The 18,146-nt window shown below is 47.1% G+C and overlaps 1 protein-coding gene across 5 annotated transcripts in view; it reads right to left on the reverse strand.

The window, feature by feature from the left end:
- Dcun1d4 (defective in cullin neddylation 1 domain containing 4) overlaps window positions 1-18,146 on the reverse strand; it is a 75,140-nt gene that overhangs the window by 46,575 nt on the left and 10,419 nt on the right. For 3 of the 5 annotated variants that reach the window (XM_075943084.1, XM_075943086.1, XM_075943087.1), the window contains exons 2-3: window positions 2,276-2,346; window positions 2,065-2,104 (exon numbers count right to left, since the gene is read on the reverse strand). In XM_075943084.1, the coding sequence (XP_075799199.1) occupies window positions 2,065-2,104; window positions 2,276-2,346 (111 nt within the window). Of the gene's footprint in view, window positions 1-2,064; window positions 2,105-2,275; window positions 2,347-2,467; window positions 2,635-18,146 lie in introns of those variants that run through there. The other 2 variants (XM_075943083.1, XM_075943085.1) reach the window with 2 other exon arrangements.

Genomic DNA, 18,146 nt, shown 5'->3' on the forward strand with positions numbered 1-18,146 from the left:
GGGAGTACTGTAAAGTCAGTGCACGCCAACAGACTATTTCTTCAAGGTCCTTCCTATGCTTATATTTCAATCAGCTCTGAATCAATCTGGAAGGATGATGTGGGTAAGGTCTACATGCCAACAATCTACCATTAAATGAAAAATTAAATACCATGGATGTTTCAAAACACACAAACATGTATACATGCATAAAAACATCTGGGGAAAAACAACATTCAACAAAGGTCTAGGGAAAGAGGGAGACTCGGAAATCCAAAGCCATCAAGTTCCACACCACTCACTTTGGGGCCATTCAAATTTCTTCAACAAGCTCTGGCCTGAAGGCGACCCTCCAAAATTCAAATGCTGACGTCCACTTCCCAGGGTACTGGGATGGAGAGCTGGGGTCTTTGGGGCTGACTGGATCAAGAGCTGAAACCCTGACGACTGAGAACCACCTCATGAAAAGATCCTGCAAGGTGCCTCTTCTCCTGAACATAGAACACAGCAAAAGGCCACCAGGGAGAACAGTGATCTCCAGCCTCTAACGAGAGTCATACATGACTATAAGTTACTAGCTCTCCAGCCTCTAGAACCCAGAGTCATACGTGACTATAAGTTACTAGCTCTCCAGCCTCTAGAACCCAGAGTCATACGTGACTATAAGTTACTAGCTCTCCAGCCTCTAGAACCCAGAGTCATACGTGACTATAAGTTACTAGCTCTCCAGCCTCTAGAACCCAGAGTCATACGTGACTATAAGTTACTAGCTCTCCAGCCTCTAGAACCCAGAGTCATACGTGACTATAAGTTACTAGCTCTCCAGCCTCTAGAACCCAGAGTCATACGTAACTATAAGTTACTAGCTCTCCAGCCTCTAGAACCCAGAGTCATACGTGACTATAAGTTACTAGATCTCTAGCCTCTAGAACCCAGAGTCATACGTGACTATAAGTTACTAGCTCTCCAGCCTCTAACGAGAGTCATACGTGACTATGTCACTAACTCTTGGGTATTCTGTCACAGCAGCCCAAATCCATAAACCTAGAACTGTAGTAATTTTTCTATTTCACAATACATTTTAATCATTTCTGCCACAAATTTTGTAGCTGTAGTTCACATGCATGGTCCTGGTCTTTAGAATCATGACTAGCTTAGAGAAGTGGTTCTCAGGGGGCAGCGCCCTGGTCAGTTGCATCATGGGCTGGGTGCCTGTCAGCTGGGCAAACATTGAGCCCATACCCCAAACTTACAGAAGAGGCTGAAGTGAGGAGAGCATAACACTACTTCCTCCTTCAGAACCACAGGTCTAGAGAACAACTTTAAGAAGCAGGTACTCACTTTTCCATTCAGGAACCCTCGGTGTTAGGTCTCATACCCAGGACAAAAGGCTGAGGTGCCTATTAAAGTGGTCACCAGGTTCTCCCTGCATCCCTCAGGCCCTGAATCCACTGTCACACCCTACCCTACCCTCCCTACCCTAAACTTCTGCAGGCCAGAGCCTGGGCTGGGCTGTCCTTCCCTCAGCTGCTCTTTCCTCCATAACCTCCCTTTGTTGGCCTCTTGCCCTCTTGGCCGCTGCTCCTGGCTCCCCTCTGTCCCTCTCTCCTCCCTCCTCTGCTGTGATGGCCCACTTCAGTCAGGTGGTCACTCTGGACCCTTCCAGATGCCTCTGGCTACGCTCTCCCTCTCATCTACAGTAAACCTTCTCACCCACCATACCCAGGAGTAGTCATTCTCTCAGGACCTCCACAGGACACAAACACCTCTGCTGTGCAACTGAAGAACTTTGGGCTGCGTTACCAGTGCCTTTCAGCGTGAGCATAGGGCCTGCTCCTGAAACCTACAAAGAATCTTCAGGCCCTCTGAGGAAATGGGAGCAATAGCACAGCCCAGAGCTTCGAGACAGATTCCCTGCTGGGAAGGCACTGTCACATGACTGCCTTTTCGCCTGGGGTCCTCAACAGTGAAGGCGTGTTAACAGAGGGCACCAGGTGGATAACTCAAAGCCTCTGTGGCCACAGCTTCCCTTTCGCCATGATTCCTCAGCATCCTTACTTAAAAGTCAGTAGTGTTTGCATTTACCTGTTTGGTGATCGTCTTGGCCAACGTCTTCTGTCAGATTCTGTAAGAAACATGATCGTTAACACCAAGAAACTGCACACCCTACAGCAAGCACGAAAACTCAGTATTCTCATAAGCGATTGACAGCCAGAGCGTAAATTCTTTTATCAAAAGCGTTTGCCCAAAGCGGCCACATCAAAGCTGGCAACTGTATCTTTAAAGACTGACTTACTAGCTTGTTAAGGGTATGGTAGATCTTATGAATGTTTGCCAGTGTTGAGAGATGAGAGTTCAGCTGAAAGTCTTTAAAAGAAAAGGGAGAAAAGAAATCAGTGTTAGCTGGTTCTCAGACAGTAAGAAATTTCAAAAGCTCAAAAGTAAACGTAAGCAGTTGTTTCGGTGCCTCGAGTAGCAGGATACTTACAGGTAAACAACAAATGAACTACTGACTCAGTCCCCAGAACCAGCTCTGACCACATAGTCCCATCTGCAACCAAACGCTAACGGTCATGGGAGTTCATGTCAACTCTAAGGTACAAAGAGAATACTGCAGGAGTTGCGAAATCCTGCCAGCAGCCAACCTGCATTTCCCTGGAAGATATAAATAATGTCAGGAACTCAAAGGAGCCATGCTAATCGAAAATGGCTCAGATCTCCGAGGAAATGGGCTCCCTTTCCCATCCTTCCCCCGGAATTTTGTTATGATAAGCACACTCGCAGCCAGAAAAATGACAGAATGGTGTCCCAATATTTGGCACTTTGCAACCTTACAGCATATTTCTTCTGTGGCTGATTATACAGTACTATCTGTCACAGGCATTACCCCTCCACCTCCCTTAAACACACAGAGAAAGAATGGCCTTATGGGCGGGGGGGGCACAACACAGGTGGTGTGCAGTGACCTGCAGGCCCCACAACAGGAGAAAACACCACAGATTGAAAAGTCACACTCCTGAGGAAGCAGTCCCCAAGCTAAGGAGCATCCATGTGCCACCTCTAACCACTTCGGGACTACATGCTAAGGCAGGCATGAGAGACTCTGGAGGCTGCTCCATGCCAGAACCCGGCACAGAAAACTGCAGCGCACTACCAGACTTTGAAATCTCCCACGTCAAATGTTTGCAGTAGAACCTGACCTAGCACGTATGAAGCCCCAGGTCAATCCCTAGCATCACACACACGCAGACAAGATTTATAAAGTATGTCCACATATGCAGCCTATAGAAAGGAGCTGAAAGGTTAATAATAACTTGATATTTGAAAAAGTATCAGTAAGTATTTTTATATTTTATAAATAGCAGGATTAACACTAATTCCATTTCTTTCCAATCACACGTGTTAGATCGAAAGTGGCCTAAAAGAGGCCCTCTTGGGGTCACACCATTCTAAGTCACTTCACCGCTAGCACTGGGCACATGCACCAGCTGCACAGAGCACTCCCAGGGTCAGATGCGACCCTGTGAGCTGTCTGCTGGGTTGGACCCATGGGCCATTACTCTCAATCTGTCAAAAAGGCTCCCTTGCCCTAGGAATCCTTTCATGGGCAGCCCTGCAGGGCAGGGAGCCAGGCAACAAGATGTCCCTGACATGCACAGGGGGACACAGGAACAGATGACACACATGCACACTTGCACTGCTCGAGCAGTCACTGCAGTCTAGAATCTACAATAGAACTGAAAGATGGACTCCTGGCCAGGCGCGGTGGTGATCCCCTGAAATCCCAGTGCACTGGGGCCATGACCAAGATCCAATCTTAGAAACACAAACAAACAAAAGCTAAGGCCCCTGTTAACTGTTTGAACCTGAGTAATCCAGTCATGCTTAAGGTAAATGGCACAGGGTCAATCCAGATGGCGCACTTCACACACCTGCACGGGAAAGGCTAAGAAAGGCACACACGGGAAGAGCGTACGTATGTGCATGTGTGGGCTCAGTACACATACCTCCTCATGTTTATCTAAATAAAAATGGACAGAGTCTCCAAGCCGGAAACAATGGTGTTCACCAGGCCTACAAGAGGCAGCGGGGAGCTGAAGTACACTACTCCCACACCACAACATCTCAGCATCCTGTTTAGAGCAGGAAAGCAGGCCTATACACTCCTTTATCACTTTGCTCCAGACCCCAACCGGAAACCAAGGCTGAGACCATGGACTGTCTTGAAACTGAGGACAACAGAAGGGAAGGCAGAAAGGACATGTCAAAGGCCAGCACGCATGTAGCACACATCCCTGTGGCCACCATACGTCACCTCACTAGCCTGCTGTTCAGCCCATGCCAGATTTTGCATTAGCATGCCCACACAAACTGAGGTTGTTCAACCTTCCCCTTTCCTGTACTAAAGATGGAAGCTGCACGAGAGAAGAAGCAGGTTACCCTCACAGGGAGACCCCACTTTCATGCTAATACACCCTGCCCCGGCTTCTGAGTGTCTTTCACACCAGCCCACAAATCCTTCTCTTCCTACTCCACACCCACCTTCTCCCCTCTACACTCAACCCAGTCCCCAGGAGTGTAAGCCAAAAGCAACACTGTGCTTCACACCCCAACCCTGGGGTCTAGACGTTGGTCCAAATCGCCAGTCCACTGGTTTTAGTTAAAACAAGTTACCCTATATAGTGCTATAACAATGAAACCAAGCAACTGGCTGTCCACACAATGCCAAGACGGGTCAGGCCCCAACCACAATGCCTGGAATACTCAATTAAAACTACCAACTCCACACCAAGCAACCATAGGAAATAGTTTCTATTTACATAGGTGTAACTCCAAAGACCTATCAAAGATCCCGAAGTCAGAACTCTGTGACTGCAGCAAGGGGCCTGACACCTCTCCTCAACCTATAACAGCACTGATACGCACAGAAGTATAGACAGACAGACACAGCGGTGTGGTGGCAGGAAATCTCCACACAGAAAAAGACACAGGAATGCTTACAGCTTACAACTACAGTCTATGTAAGTCAAGAGAAGGTTCCATGTCACAAGTCACATGCCATGTCAAGTACCCATTTCCATACCCAATTCCTACCACAACCGCGAGGTTGTCACCGCACTGAAAAAGGCAAAGGAAAAACAGACGAAACCAATAACACCAATAGTCTTTTAGTTTCATAGCCTAAGTTAAGAAGACATGAATTTAGCAGGAAAAAAAATAGCAATAAAAGATAAATTCACAGAGGTTAAGAGATACTGGATTTATGGTTCATCTGTTCCAAGCTCAGGGCAAGTAATAGACCTTGAAATCTAAAATAGATTTCATATCCTTAAGGCAGAGATGTCAGGGTAAAGATCAAACGCTTTACAGAGAATAAATTCAGGAAAGCACTAACAGATTCATAAAAATCTCTGGCTCTTCTTTCAGTTCCAAAGGATAAATGCAAGGTTAAGTCAACTGTTCTCCGGGACCCAAAGGCTCTGCACAGCGAGCGGGGTGGGCTGGCTGCAGGTGACGGCGGCTCTCTAGAGTCCACAGCAAGGCCACAGTCAGCTCTGCACAGCACAGCCCGCCTGCCTGAGGAAGACCTCACCTAAATTATCTTCTGGGTATTTTCAAACCCACCAACAAACGCTGACTGGGTATGAAAATGTCGTCTGATTTAATTACCATTTGCTGTGATCTGTGCAAGATGAAAGGGAAGGGAGGGCTCAGACCACTCCACTAAACCACTGTAGATCAGAACTCTGCAGCACTTGCCGACACATCACTATCAGGGATCACGTGATTTCGGGTTAAGTTCAGACATAACCATCAAACAACACTTTAATTTCTAATACTTTATATATCCGTAACGATGAGAAACAATTTAAATGCACAGTAAACACAACCCTTCCTTCCTACCATAATGCCAATTGTAAAATATAACTGAGATATCTCAATTATAATAGCATCAAAAAGCAATAATACACATAGGAATAAACTCCAAACTGTGAAACAAATGCAGAAACAGTCATGTTCAGTGAAAAACATAATTGTAGAGATGGTTATTTCTGGAAGGGAAAATGCCAACATTATGAAGCAATGGCTTCTCCCTTCAGTAAACTACAAATTAAAAGCAATCAAATTCCTATTCTGCCTGTCCTGCAGTTTTTCACCTACCCCACCCTCTTACCCCCACAGCCATCCCTACCCCCACAGCCATCCCCTACCCCCCATCCCTACCCCCACAGCCATCCCCTACCCCCCATCCCTATCCCCACAGCCATCCTTACCCCACAGCCATCCTTACCCCACAGCCATCCCTACCCCCCATCCCTACCCCCACAGCCATCCCTACCCCACAGCCATCCCTACCCCACAGCCATCCCTACCCCACAGCCATCCCTACCCCACAGCCATCCCTACCCCACAGCCATCCTTACCCCACAGCCATCCTTACCCCCCATCCCTACCCCACAGCCATCCTTACCCCACAGCCATCCTTACCCCCCATCCCTACCCCACAGCCATCCTTACCCCACAGCCATCCTTACCCCACAGCCATCCTTACCCCCACCCCTACAGCCATCTTCTACCCCTGGAAAAAAGTACAGCAGGCTAAAGGAAGACTTGGAAGCAATTCTGAAAACAAAGACGCTAGCTCTGCCAAGCAACAGCTGAAATGAACAGGGAAGAGCATGAAGCCTGGAGCAGAGGCAGCGAAACTGCTGAGGGTCAGACTGCATGTACCCGGGCTTTGCGGACCCCATAAGTCTGTGGTGCACATACTTGGCCACTGCAGCTCCAGTGCAGATAACTGGTACATGAGCAAAAAAGTGAGGCTGTTTTCCAAAAAAATATCATTTGTAGAAAGCAGGCGGTGGGTAGAACTTGGCCCCTAGGTCACTGCCGGCCAATGCCTGGGGTAAAATAGCACAACAGCAGTAGACTGTGCAGGACTGCAGTGGATGGAAGGGAAGAGATAAACACGGGTCTCTGTGTAGAAACATGCATATAATTAACATGATAAAAGAGCCCCTCTTTTTGCTCTTTTAGATTTTTAACACCAACTCTCTACACACCATCCTAGCTGGCCTGGAGCTCACTATATAAACCAGAATGGCCTGGAACTCACAGAGATCCTCCTGTCTCTGACTACCAAATGCTGGGACTAAAGGCACATGCTAATCAATAGAAAGAGGTTGTCTTTCAGAAGAACAGAGAATAATCAGGGAGCATGCGGAGCAAACTAAACTCAGCCACAGTGGAAGGGGAAGGTGTTCAAGGCCAAAGACAGCGGTTTTTCTGGGCCCAGAGCAGGCACTCGCCTTACCTGCAGCTCATGGATCCATCTCCTGACGCTCTGCGAGCACACCACACCCGTCCACCAGCATGCCACGAGTGTCCACTAATATACCACACGTGCCCACCAGCACACCACACACACCCAGGCACCCACAAGCACAGCACACGCATCCACGAGCACACCACAAATGTCCACGAGTACGCCACATGTGCCCACCAGCACACCACACACACACCCATGTGTCCACGAGCACAGCATATGCATCTATGAGCACAGCACACACATGTCCACGAGCACACCACACGCGTACATGAACACACCACATGCATATACCTCAGAGTCTTTGCACATGCTTCCCTGGCCTTGAGTCTTCCTCCCACTAAGAACAAAATGGTGTGTCGTCACACTTAAGTGTGTCATTTAAATAAACCCAATCTTGCAGACCAACAGACAGGATGTCATCTGCGCTCTGCCACCATGGACACTCTGCTCTTCCCTGCTACGTGTGTGGCACATACCATACGCTGATAAACTGTCTCGTCTCTACAGAGCCAGGATCTGGTCCTCTGCTGTATCCCGAATACCCAGAACACTACTTGCTCATATAAAGTGCTCAACAAAGATTCAGAACAGCGAATGAATGCAGGTACAGAGCTAACAAACTGTGATACGGTCGGGGTGCTTCAAGTCGTCTTCAAACGTGACAAGTGGCATGAGAAAGGTGATGGGGGAGAGTCTTCTGTTTTGTGTTAATTTCATTGGTTAAATAAAGAGACTGCCTTGGCCCTTTAATGGGACAGAAAATTAGGTAGGCGAAGTAGACAGACAGAATGCTGGGAAAAAGAAGCCGAGGAGTCAGGCAGTCGCCATGATTCTCCCACCCAACACAGATGCAGGTTAAGAATCTCCCTGGTAAGCCACCAGCTCATGGTGCTACACAGATTATTAGAAATGGGCTAATCAAGATGTGAGAATTAGCCAATAAGAGGCTGGAATTAATGGGCCAAGCAGCATTCAAAAGAATACAGTTTCCGTGTAATTATTTCGGGTAAAGCTAGCCGGGTGGCGGGAAGCAGCCCGCCGCTTATCCCTACAACAGAAAGGTAAGTAATGAGCCTGTGAATCCTGCTTAAGAGTTCAGAAGGAACATCCCAAGACTCTGTGTTCTCAACTTTCCTGCCAGAGGGCATGCAGACAGAGCAGGTACACATGACATAACTCTACCCAGTGGCAACTTATCTGCCACACCTTCACATGAAAGCTAACATGAGCATGGCACAAAGCTGCACATGGTGCCACTGGGCTCCCAGCGCCTGGCATGCATGCCTACTGTACCATCTACTGCACTGACTGCTGCAAGCTAACTCCTTCAGAGAACACATGGCCTCATGAGGCCAAAATGAAGTCTTTATTCGCCTTAGCAAGGAAATGATCTGCACATAAATCTTTACTGGAATGCACGGGGGAAAGGGGATCACACTGAGATGGCTTTTTCTTTTAACTATCTCAGATAACAGGTCAGATGGTAGCACTGGCCAAGCTGGGAATAAGTCACACGTAGTGGTTTGAAAGAAAATGCCCCCCAAAAGGAATGGCACTTGTTGGAGTAGGTGTGATCTCACTGGAGGAAATGTGCCACTGTAGAAGAGGGCTTTGAGGTCTCATATATGCTCAAGCTACACCCAGTGAGACAGTCCACTTCCTGTTGCCTGAAAAGTCAAGATATACAACATTTGACTATTTCTTTAGCAGACATGAAGGCTTGCACGCTACCATATCACACCATGATGATAATGGATTAAATCTCTAAAAATGTAAACCAATTAAATGTTTTTTTTTAACAGAGTTGCTGTGGCCATGGTGTCTCTTCACAGCAACAGAAACCCTAACTGAGGAAGAAGTTGGAACCAGGGACAGAGGTATTGCTGTAATAGGCTTGACTATGCTTTTGTTTGAAGGATAAAGGACCTTGGGACTGTGGATGAGAAAAGCAGCTGTAAGCTTTAAGCGCTGCTCAATGGGTCACACCAGTAAAAGCATGGAAGATAATGTTGTTAAGAGTGATTTGGACTGTGAGCAGCTGGCTCAAGTGTTTAGCATGCTGCCTCAAGATTGTGGCTGGAAGTGGCTGCTGTGGCCTTGTCCGAAAAGTTTGCCTGAGTCTTAAGAGTTTTGGATTAATTCCCTTAGCAGAGGAAATCTCAGAACAGCCTAGTATAGACTCTGTGGTGTGGTTATCAGTGTTAACTCTAAGGAAGATCTATAATGAAAAGGAGCACCAGAGTGGAATGGAGCTAAGGCCTGTACTCAAGGAGATAAACAGATTAGGAAATAAAGGGAGTGACACCATTAGGAAGTATGGCTTTGTTGGAGTAGGTGTGGCCTTTTTGGAGGAAGTGTGTCACTGTGGAGGTGGGCTTCGAGGTCTCACATATGCTCCAGCCATGCCCAGAGTCTCAGATACTTCCTGTTGCATGCATATCAAGACGTAGGACTCTAGGCTCCAGCACCATGTCTGCCTACACACCCCCATGTCACACCAAGATAATAATGGACTAAACCTCTGAACTGTAAGCCAGCCCCAATTAAACGTTTTTCCTTTATAAGAGTAGCCACGGTCATGGTGTCTCTTCACAGCAATAGACCACTGACTAAGACACACTGCTAGCTCACAGCTACTTCCTCCACTCTACCTCCTTATGAAGATAAGACCACATTCCACATAAAATGCACTGCCTTAGTTATCAAGTACGCAAATCATTTCAATATTAAAAAATATTAAAACTGGCTAAATCTGAAAACACTCCACCAACTTTTTTGTTTTTGTTTTTTGTTTTTTTTGGTTTTTCAAGACAGAGTTTCTCTGTGGTTTTGGAGCCTGTCCTGGAACTAGCTCTGTAGACCAGGCTGGTCTTGAGCTCACAGAGATCCGCCTGCCTCTGCCTCCCGAGTGCTGGGATTAAAGGCATGCGCCACCACCAACTTTTTAAGGGAAAAATGGACCAGAGCCGTAAGAGAACAAAATAACATAAAACAAGGGAGGTATCCAAGTTATCCATCTGCAGACAAGAGATTTGATTGCTCAACTGACTGAGACAGACAGGTCATAAAGATAACTAATACCATAGTTGTTACATCTCATAAATTCAGGGATGCTCCAGGGTATAAAACAGCATGAAAAGAGCCTTTGTTCAACAGCAAGAACATCACTGTTTGGGAAGAACCAAGAAAGCATCAACAAAGACCACAATACCTGCAAGGAAATCAACCATCATTTACACTGAAAAATGCAAAATCCTGGTGAAACTGGGGAGAACATGAAACAGAAAAACCCCACGTTCATGGACTAGAATATTGCTAACATATACTGCTTCCCAAAGCAGCCTCAAGATACAAATCAATTCCTATTAAAATAGTAACACCTTTCACAAAAATAGAAAAGTGTTTAAAAATCTGTGTGGAATTCACAAAAGACTGAACAACAAAAAAATTCCTGAGCAAAAAGGGAAAAAAAAGCTCGAGGCTCTAATACCTGACTTCAGAACAAAGCTGGGTGGTGGCACACGCCTTTAATCCCAGCACAGCACTCGGGAGGCAGAGGCAGGTGGGTATCTGAGCTCCAGGCCAGTCTGGTCTACAAAGTGACCAAGGCAGCCAGAGCTATACAAAGAAACCCTGTCTTGAAAACACAAAAACAAAACAAAAAAACCAAAGAAATTACAAAGTAACAGTAAACAAAATAGCATGTTCTGGTATTCTATAGAGTCACAGAACTTAAAGGAATGAATCTCTCTCTCTCTTCTTTGTGTGTGTGTGTGTGTGTGTGTGTGTGTGTGAGAGAGAGAGAGAGAGAGAGAGAGAGAGAGAGAGAGAGAGAGAGAGACAGAGACAGAGAGAGACAGAGAGAGACAGAGACAGAGAGAGACAGAGAGAGACAGAGAGAGAGAGGGGGAGAGAGAAATTAAAAAAAAATCAAGGCCTATGTATGCCTCCAATCCCAGTACTCTGGAGGCTGAGGCAGGTGGATCTCTGTGAGTTTGAGCCCCACATGGTCTATATAGTGAGTTTCAGAATCCCAGGGCTATATAGTGAGACAATACCTCAAAAATAAACAAAAAAATTGATTAACTAATTAATTAAAAATCAATTCAAAATAGGTCAAAGACTTAAACATATACCCCAAACTACACAACTACTATGAAAATAATAGGGAAAGTGCTTCAGGGCACACATCTGGATATTTTTTGTTTTTGGACCCAAAAACAAACAAAAAAGGTAGCAAAAGCAGAAGTTGACAAATGGCAAATGAAAAGGCAAGGCAAGGAAGCACTCAATGCAGGAAGAGACAACCTACAGAAGAGAAGACAGTGTCTGCAAGGCAAGGAAGCACTCAATGCAGGAAGAGACAACCTACAGAAGAGAAGACAGTGTCTGCAAGGCAAGGAAACAGTCAATGCAGGAAGAGACAACCTACAGAAGAGAAGACAGTGTCTGCAAGGCAAGGAAACAGTCAATGCAGGAAGAGACAACCTACAGAAGAGAAGACAGTGTCTGCAAGGGAAGGAAACAGTCAATTCAGGAAGAGACAACCTACAGAAGAGAATACAGTGTCTGCAAGGGAAGGAAACAGTCAATGCAGGAAGAGACAACCTACAGAAGAGAATACAGTGTCTGCAAGCCTCTTCACTTGCCTGGGAATTTATTAAGACATGAACGATCTTAAACATGCCAATAGCAAAAAAAGAACAAACAAGAAAAATACGATTTAAAAATGGACAAACGACCTGCATGGATATTGGCTCAAGAGATTTCTTAAGAGATAAGACAAATGAGTAACAATGCATGAAAAATGAAAAAGTTCAACATCAGTAACCAGAGCAATGCCCTTCAAAGTCATAATGGGACATTATCTCACCAGGTTAAAATAGTATTATCCAGCTGGGCAGTGGTGGCACACACCTTTAATCCCAGCACTCGGGAGGCAGAGGTAGACCCTGGTCTACAGAGTGAGTTCCAGGACAGCCAGAGCTACACGGAGAAATCATGTCTTTAAAAAAAGAAAAGTATTATCCAAAAGACAGCAAGCATTGCTGCGTGGGATGTGGAAAACTCTTAAATGTTCCTAGTGGAAATAAATTAGTACAGCCATTAAGAAACAGTGTGGGGCTCTTCAAAAACTAGGAAATAGAGCCCCATATGATGCGCCCTCACTGCTGGGTGTACATAGAGGGGCTGAAGGGAGAAGGACACAGGGGGCCTCAGCATATTTATGGGTCACTGCTCACTAAGGCAAGCAGTCAGCCTCAGCATGCAACAGATGAATGCAGAAAACATGGTGTATGTACACGGTGGAACACTACACAGCCATGTATGCAGTGGAACACTACACAGCCATGTATGTAGTAGAACACTACACAGCCATGTATGCAGTAGAACACTACACAGCCATGTATGTAGTAAAACATTACACAGCCATGTATGCAGTGGAACACTACACAGCCACATATGCAGTAGAACATTATACAGCCATGTACACAGTGGAACACTACACAGCCATGTACGCAGTGGAACACTACACAGCCATGTATGTAGTAAAACATTACACAGCCATGTATGCAGTGGAACACTACACAGCCACATATGCAGTAGAACATTATACAGCCATGTACACAGTGGAACACTACACAGCCATGTATGCAGTGGAACACTACACAGCCATGTACGCAGTGGAACACTACACAGCCATGTACACAGTGGAACACTACACAGCCATGTACGCAGTGGAACACTACACAGCCATGTACACAGTGGAACACTACACAGCCATGTACGCAGTGGAACACTACACAGCCATGTATGCAGTGGAACACTACACAGCCATGTATGTAGTAGAACACTGCACAGCCATGTACACAGTGGAACACTACACAGCCATGTACGCAGTGGAACACTACACAGCCATGTATGTAGTAAAACATTACACAGCCATGTATGCAGTGGAACACTACACAGCCATGTATGCAGTGGAACACTACATAGCCATGTACGCAGTGGAACACTACACAGCCATGTATGCAGTGGAACACTACACAGCCATGTATGTAGTAGAACACTACACAGCCATGTACACAGTGGAACACTACACAGCCATGTATGTAGTAGAACACTACACAGCCATGTATGCAGTGGAACACTACACAGCCATGTATGTAGTAGAACACTACACAGCCATGTACACAGTGGAACACTACACAGCCATGTACACAGTGGAACACTACACAGCCATGTACACAGTGGAACACTACACAGCCATGTACACAGTGGAACACTACACAGCCATGTATGTAGTAGAACACTACACAGCCATGTACACAATGGAACACTACACAGCCATGTACACAGTGGAACACTACACAGCCATGTACGCAGTGGAACACTACACAGCCATGTATGCAGTGGAACACTACACAGCCATGTACACAGTGGAACACTACACAGCCATGTATGTAGTAGAACACTGCACAGCCATGTATGCAGTGGAACACTACACAGCCATGTACGCAGTGGAACACTACACAGCCATGTATGCAGTGGAACACTACACAGCCATGTACACAGTGGAACACTACACAGCCATGTATGTAGTAGAACACTGCACAGCCATGTATGCAGTGGAACACTACACAGCCATGTATGCAGTAGAACACTACACAGCCACAACAGAATGAAGCCCTGGCGTCTGCAGCAACACACATGGAACTGGAGGGCATTTAGAGAGAAGTAAGGCACAAAGAGACAATGAGAGGATTGTTGGGAGTCCAGAGCCAGCCTATCCTCAGAGCACGCTCCAGGCCAGCTTAGTGAGGTATGCACTGTAAGCACTAGGCCACCGGGGCTGCAGAATTAGATCCTGCTCCAAAAAGTACAGAATATTGGTCAGCAGAGCCTACCAAGGGTCTGAGGGAAGAATGAAGAGGAGATGGTTCAAGAGTCTGGGGCAGGGCCGCACCAGGGGAATCAGTTCTTGTGTTACGTAGGACACGAGGCTCGATATGCTCGGCCACAGATACATGCATATTTCAAATTACCCAGTCAAGAGGACTTTGAATAGGCCCACGGGAATGGTATGTCTGTGGTGACAGATGTGCCAATCACTCCATGACACTCGTGACACACATGCACTACAATGTCATGCTGTACCCTCAAAACATGTACAATTACTGTGTCAGTTAAAACTAAAAGTACATTTTTAAAAACTTAATGCTTACAAATAATGTCTGATCTGTTCCCCATCTTTGAGAGCGCGGTCCATTTATTACTCTGTGCTAAGCCAGTCCGACTGTCTAGCAGTTATTTGCGGCATTTCACAGGAGAGGCACATGACATCTCAAATGCGCCGTGTTCTCTTGGTCGAAGACTCACAAAAGTATCTGATTATTATCTAAATTCCAGCCTGCCAAACAGCGAGCAGCGTTCTCAGGTACAAACATTTTAAATATGCCACTGTGCTCACAATAAATGCCTTTTCTGTGACAATGAAAATCATGAGGTGACCCTGCAGGGGAGGAGGCAGGGGGGAGGAGCTTTGGGTAAGAGCAGAATAACAGCCACAGTATTGCCAGAAAAGCAAAACAGAAGGAAAGGTATCAAAATCACAGCATAATAGGGACCATGCGTTGCAGGGCTGCGCCTCTCCCACAGGGTTCAACGCCAACACATGGAAGGACCTCCACTTTTCTAAGTGTTATGGAAGAAGAAAACTCAGTGACAGCCACTGTTAGGTTACCTGGCTTCCTTCCCTTCCCACAAGTCCATGCAAGGCCCCATTTGACTGTCTTGTTCCTTCTGGTTCATTCCATTGCTCCAACCACATTCTTCCTCAAGTACTGAAGTCATGTCCTACTGCTGGGCCTTGAAATTTACTCTGCCCTCTGCTCCCTGACCCCTGGAATTCACAGGCCCAACTGATGGGGAATCTTTGTCAACCAATTATCTTTAAGAGGTGGGACCAAGTTAGGGTGTGGCTTTCTGGGACTGGAGAAAAATGCCACATGGCCCAGGTGCGCTCTCTCTGTGGTTCCTGGCAACACAACTGAGCTTGGACTTCTCATTCCTGTTTTGTGAGTTTACCCCTTATAATAAATAAAAATGCAATTGTTTTATCTTTCAGCTAGCCTGGTTATTTCTCGAATCGAGGTAATTGAACACCCAACAGCTGTCTTCCCTGAGTTATCTATTAGAGCATGCCCTCCTCATATCTGACTTCTCCACCCAGAGCAGACCGCCCTACTGCAGGGCCTTGCAATTTACTCTGCCCTCTGCCTCCCTGACACCTGGAATTCACAGGCCCAGCGGCTGTCTTCCCTGAGTTATCTACCGGAGCATGCCCTCCTCGTATCTGACCTCCCCAACCAGAGCAGATTGTCACCCTCCAGGAGGATCAGGCATCCTCACAGGCCTCGCCACCTGTTGGGATGGTATTTGAACAGCTCTGTTGACATGCGGTTCTCATTCCACGTCATCCACCATCGGAGGTAGCCAATGCAGTGGCTTAGCATATTCAGGGAGTTATCCGACCCTCACCATATTTCTATCACATTCACCACCAGTCCTCACTTGTCCCCTCCCCCTTCAACATGAGGCCACCACCAATCTCCTTCCTGCCTCTACAGATCCGCTTATTCTGAACATCTTAGACCACAGCCAACAGCGAAGACAACAGTGACAGAGCAGAGGCCAGCACCAAGAAGGCTGAGGAGGGCAGAGGTGAGCAGAGTGTTCAAGATGCACAGCTCTGAAGGCAAAGCAGACTTGAATGTGGCTGAGGGTGAGGCTTGAACTTGTTTAAAATGCTGCTCCCTCTCAGAACTCAGGAGGCAGAGGCAGGAGGATCCCAAGATCAAGGCAAGTCTGAGCTGGGCAGAAGGCAGGTCGAATCAAAAGTCATTACTGACTGGAACTTGAGCTCAGAGATACACAGGACACAGGATTTGAAAAGTACACTATGTACTTTTTTTAAAAACTACGGTAAAATAAATTCATTCCAAATGGCTTGGGATACGGTATCTTCTAAAAATGAAGCCTATACTCTTGTGAAAACTAAACACAAAATGTTTTAAGTGATCTAATTCCAACTTACAACTTCACACACAAATTAAGTTATTGGCTGTATGAGATGGCACAGGTCTCCCATGTATGTATTTGCACATTCTTACTTTTAAGGCAAAATTATTAAAACACAGTAATGTGTTGGCCAGGCGGTGGTGGTGCATGCCTTTAATCCCATCACTCAGGAGGCAGAGGCAGGTGGATCTCTGTAAATTCAAGGGTAGCCTGGTCTACAGAGCAAGTTCCAGGACAGCTGGGCTACAAAAAAAAAAAAGAGAGAGAGAGAGAGAAGGAGGAAGGAAAGGAAAGAAAGGAAAAACACAGTGCTGTGAAAAGGCTTTCTCACGCTGTAAAGCTAGGTAGGAGACCCCAAAGGAAGCCAGGTCACAGTCAGTTCCACACCGCATGGCCTTCATTGCCAGAAGCGGACACTTCTTCTTCTACTACATGGCTAGCGGTGCCCATCTTACAAGGACACTGCAACAATTAAAATGCTTACAGAGCAGTGCCTGGGGCACGGTAGGTGACAACTAGGTGCTGGCTACAAGTCACAGGGGCTGCACCTTTTAAACCTCCTCCCATCGGAGTCAAACCAAGCCCAGCTTGCTATCCACATAACACTCAAGTAACCTATAGGCCCAGAGGAGCAGGGTCTGATACCCAGAAAAGCAGGGTCTGACACTCAGGGAAGCAGGGTTTGACACCCAGAGGAGCAGGGTCTGACCCAGTCAATGAATGAAAATGGGAGAGCGGATTTTAACACCCAGCACCTCAACTCAGCCATCACCTGCCAGCAGCCAACGCCTCTCCACTGACCAGGACTCTGCAGAGGAGACTAACCCAGCGCCCTGTGGAGAAGGGTTGAGACCCGGAGCAGGCAAGCCAGGCAAGGGAGGAAAGTGTTAACTTCATTCGTCTGTCCGGCACACACTCGATACTGGACAAAAAGCCAAAGGAGGGAGCTACAGAAGGAATACTGACAAGCAGTCACTGCATTTGCAGAGTACAAGATCCAAAATTAAATCCAGCCAAGCATCCAGTTGGCGGGCGCCTTCCCCTCGCTCTCACAGAACCCAGAGAAGAGGCTGAGAGAAGCAACCAGCCACCCCAAGAGGAGGCGTGCCATCCAGCACCCAGTGTCTGCACACGCCACTGCCATCTCAAAGGATCCGGTCACTTCAGGACATACTAGCTGGCTGTGTTCCCAATGTGCCAAGGTACAAAAGACTCCAGATTCTGTCTCCTCACCCTGTCTACCATTGAGAACACAGCTCCATGGGGTCATTCAGAGACAAAGTACCCTTCAATCTTGATAAGGTTGCAGGAGCCAGGTTTAGAGGAAAGAATGTCAGGTCTGGTACACTCCAGACCAGAGTCCCAACTCCACTGCTGGGTCCCAGCTGAGACACCTCATGTATCACCAACCTAACTCACGGTACCTCAGTGCCCCCATGTGTTAAGCCAGATTGGCAGGATCCTCTCCAGAGACTCCTGGAGGCGTCAGTGAGCTGGTGTGCAATGCACACTGGCAGAGCACTGCCCACACCAGCTCCACTGCCCACACCGCACACCAGCTCCACTGCCCACACCGCACACCAGCTCCACTGCCCACACCAGCTCCACTGCCCACGCCAGCTCCACTGCCCACACCGCACGCCAGCTCCACTGCCCACGCCAGCTCCACTGCCCACACCAGCTCCACTGCCCACACCGCACGCCAGCTCCACTGCCCACGCCAGCTCCACTGCCCACACCAGCTCCACTGCCCACG

This window comes from Microtus pennsylvanicus, chromosome 12 (genome assembly GCF_037038515.1).
Source record: "Microtus pennsylvanicus isolate mMicPen1 chromosome 12, mMicPen1.hap1, whole genome shotgun sequence".
In the NCBI taxonomy this organism is placed as follows: domain Eukaryota; kingdom Metazoa; phylum Chordata; class Mammalia; order Rodentia; family Cricetidae; genus Microtus; species Microtus pennsylvanicus.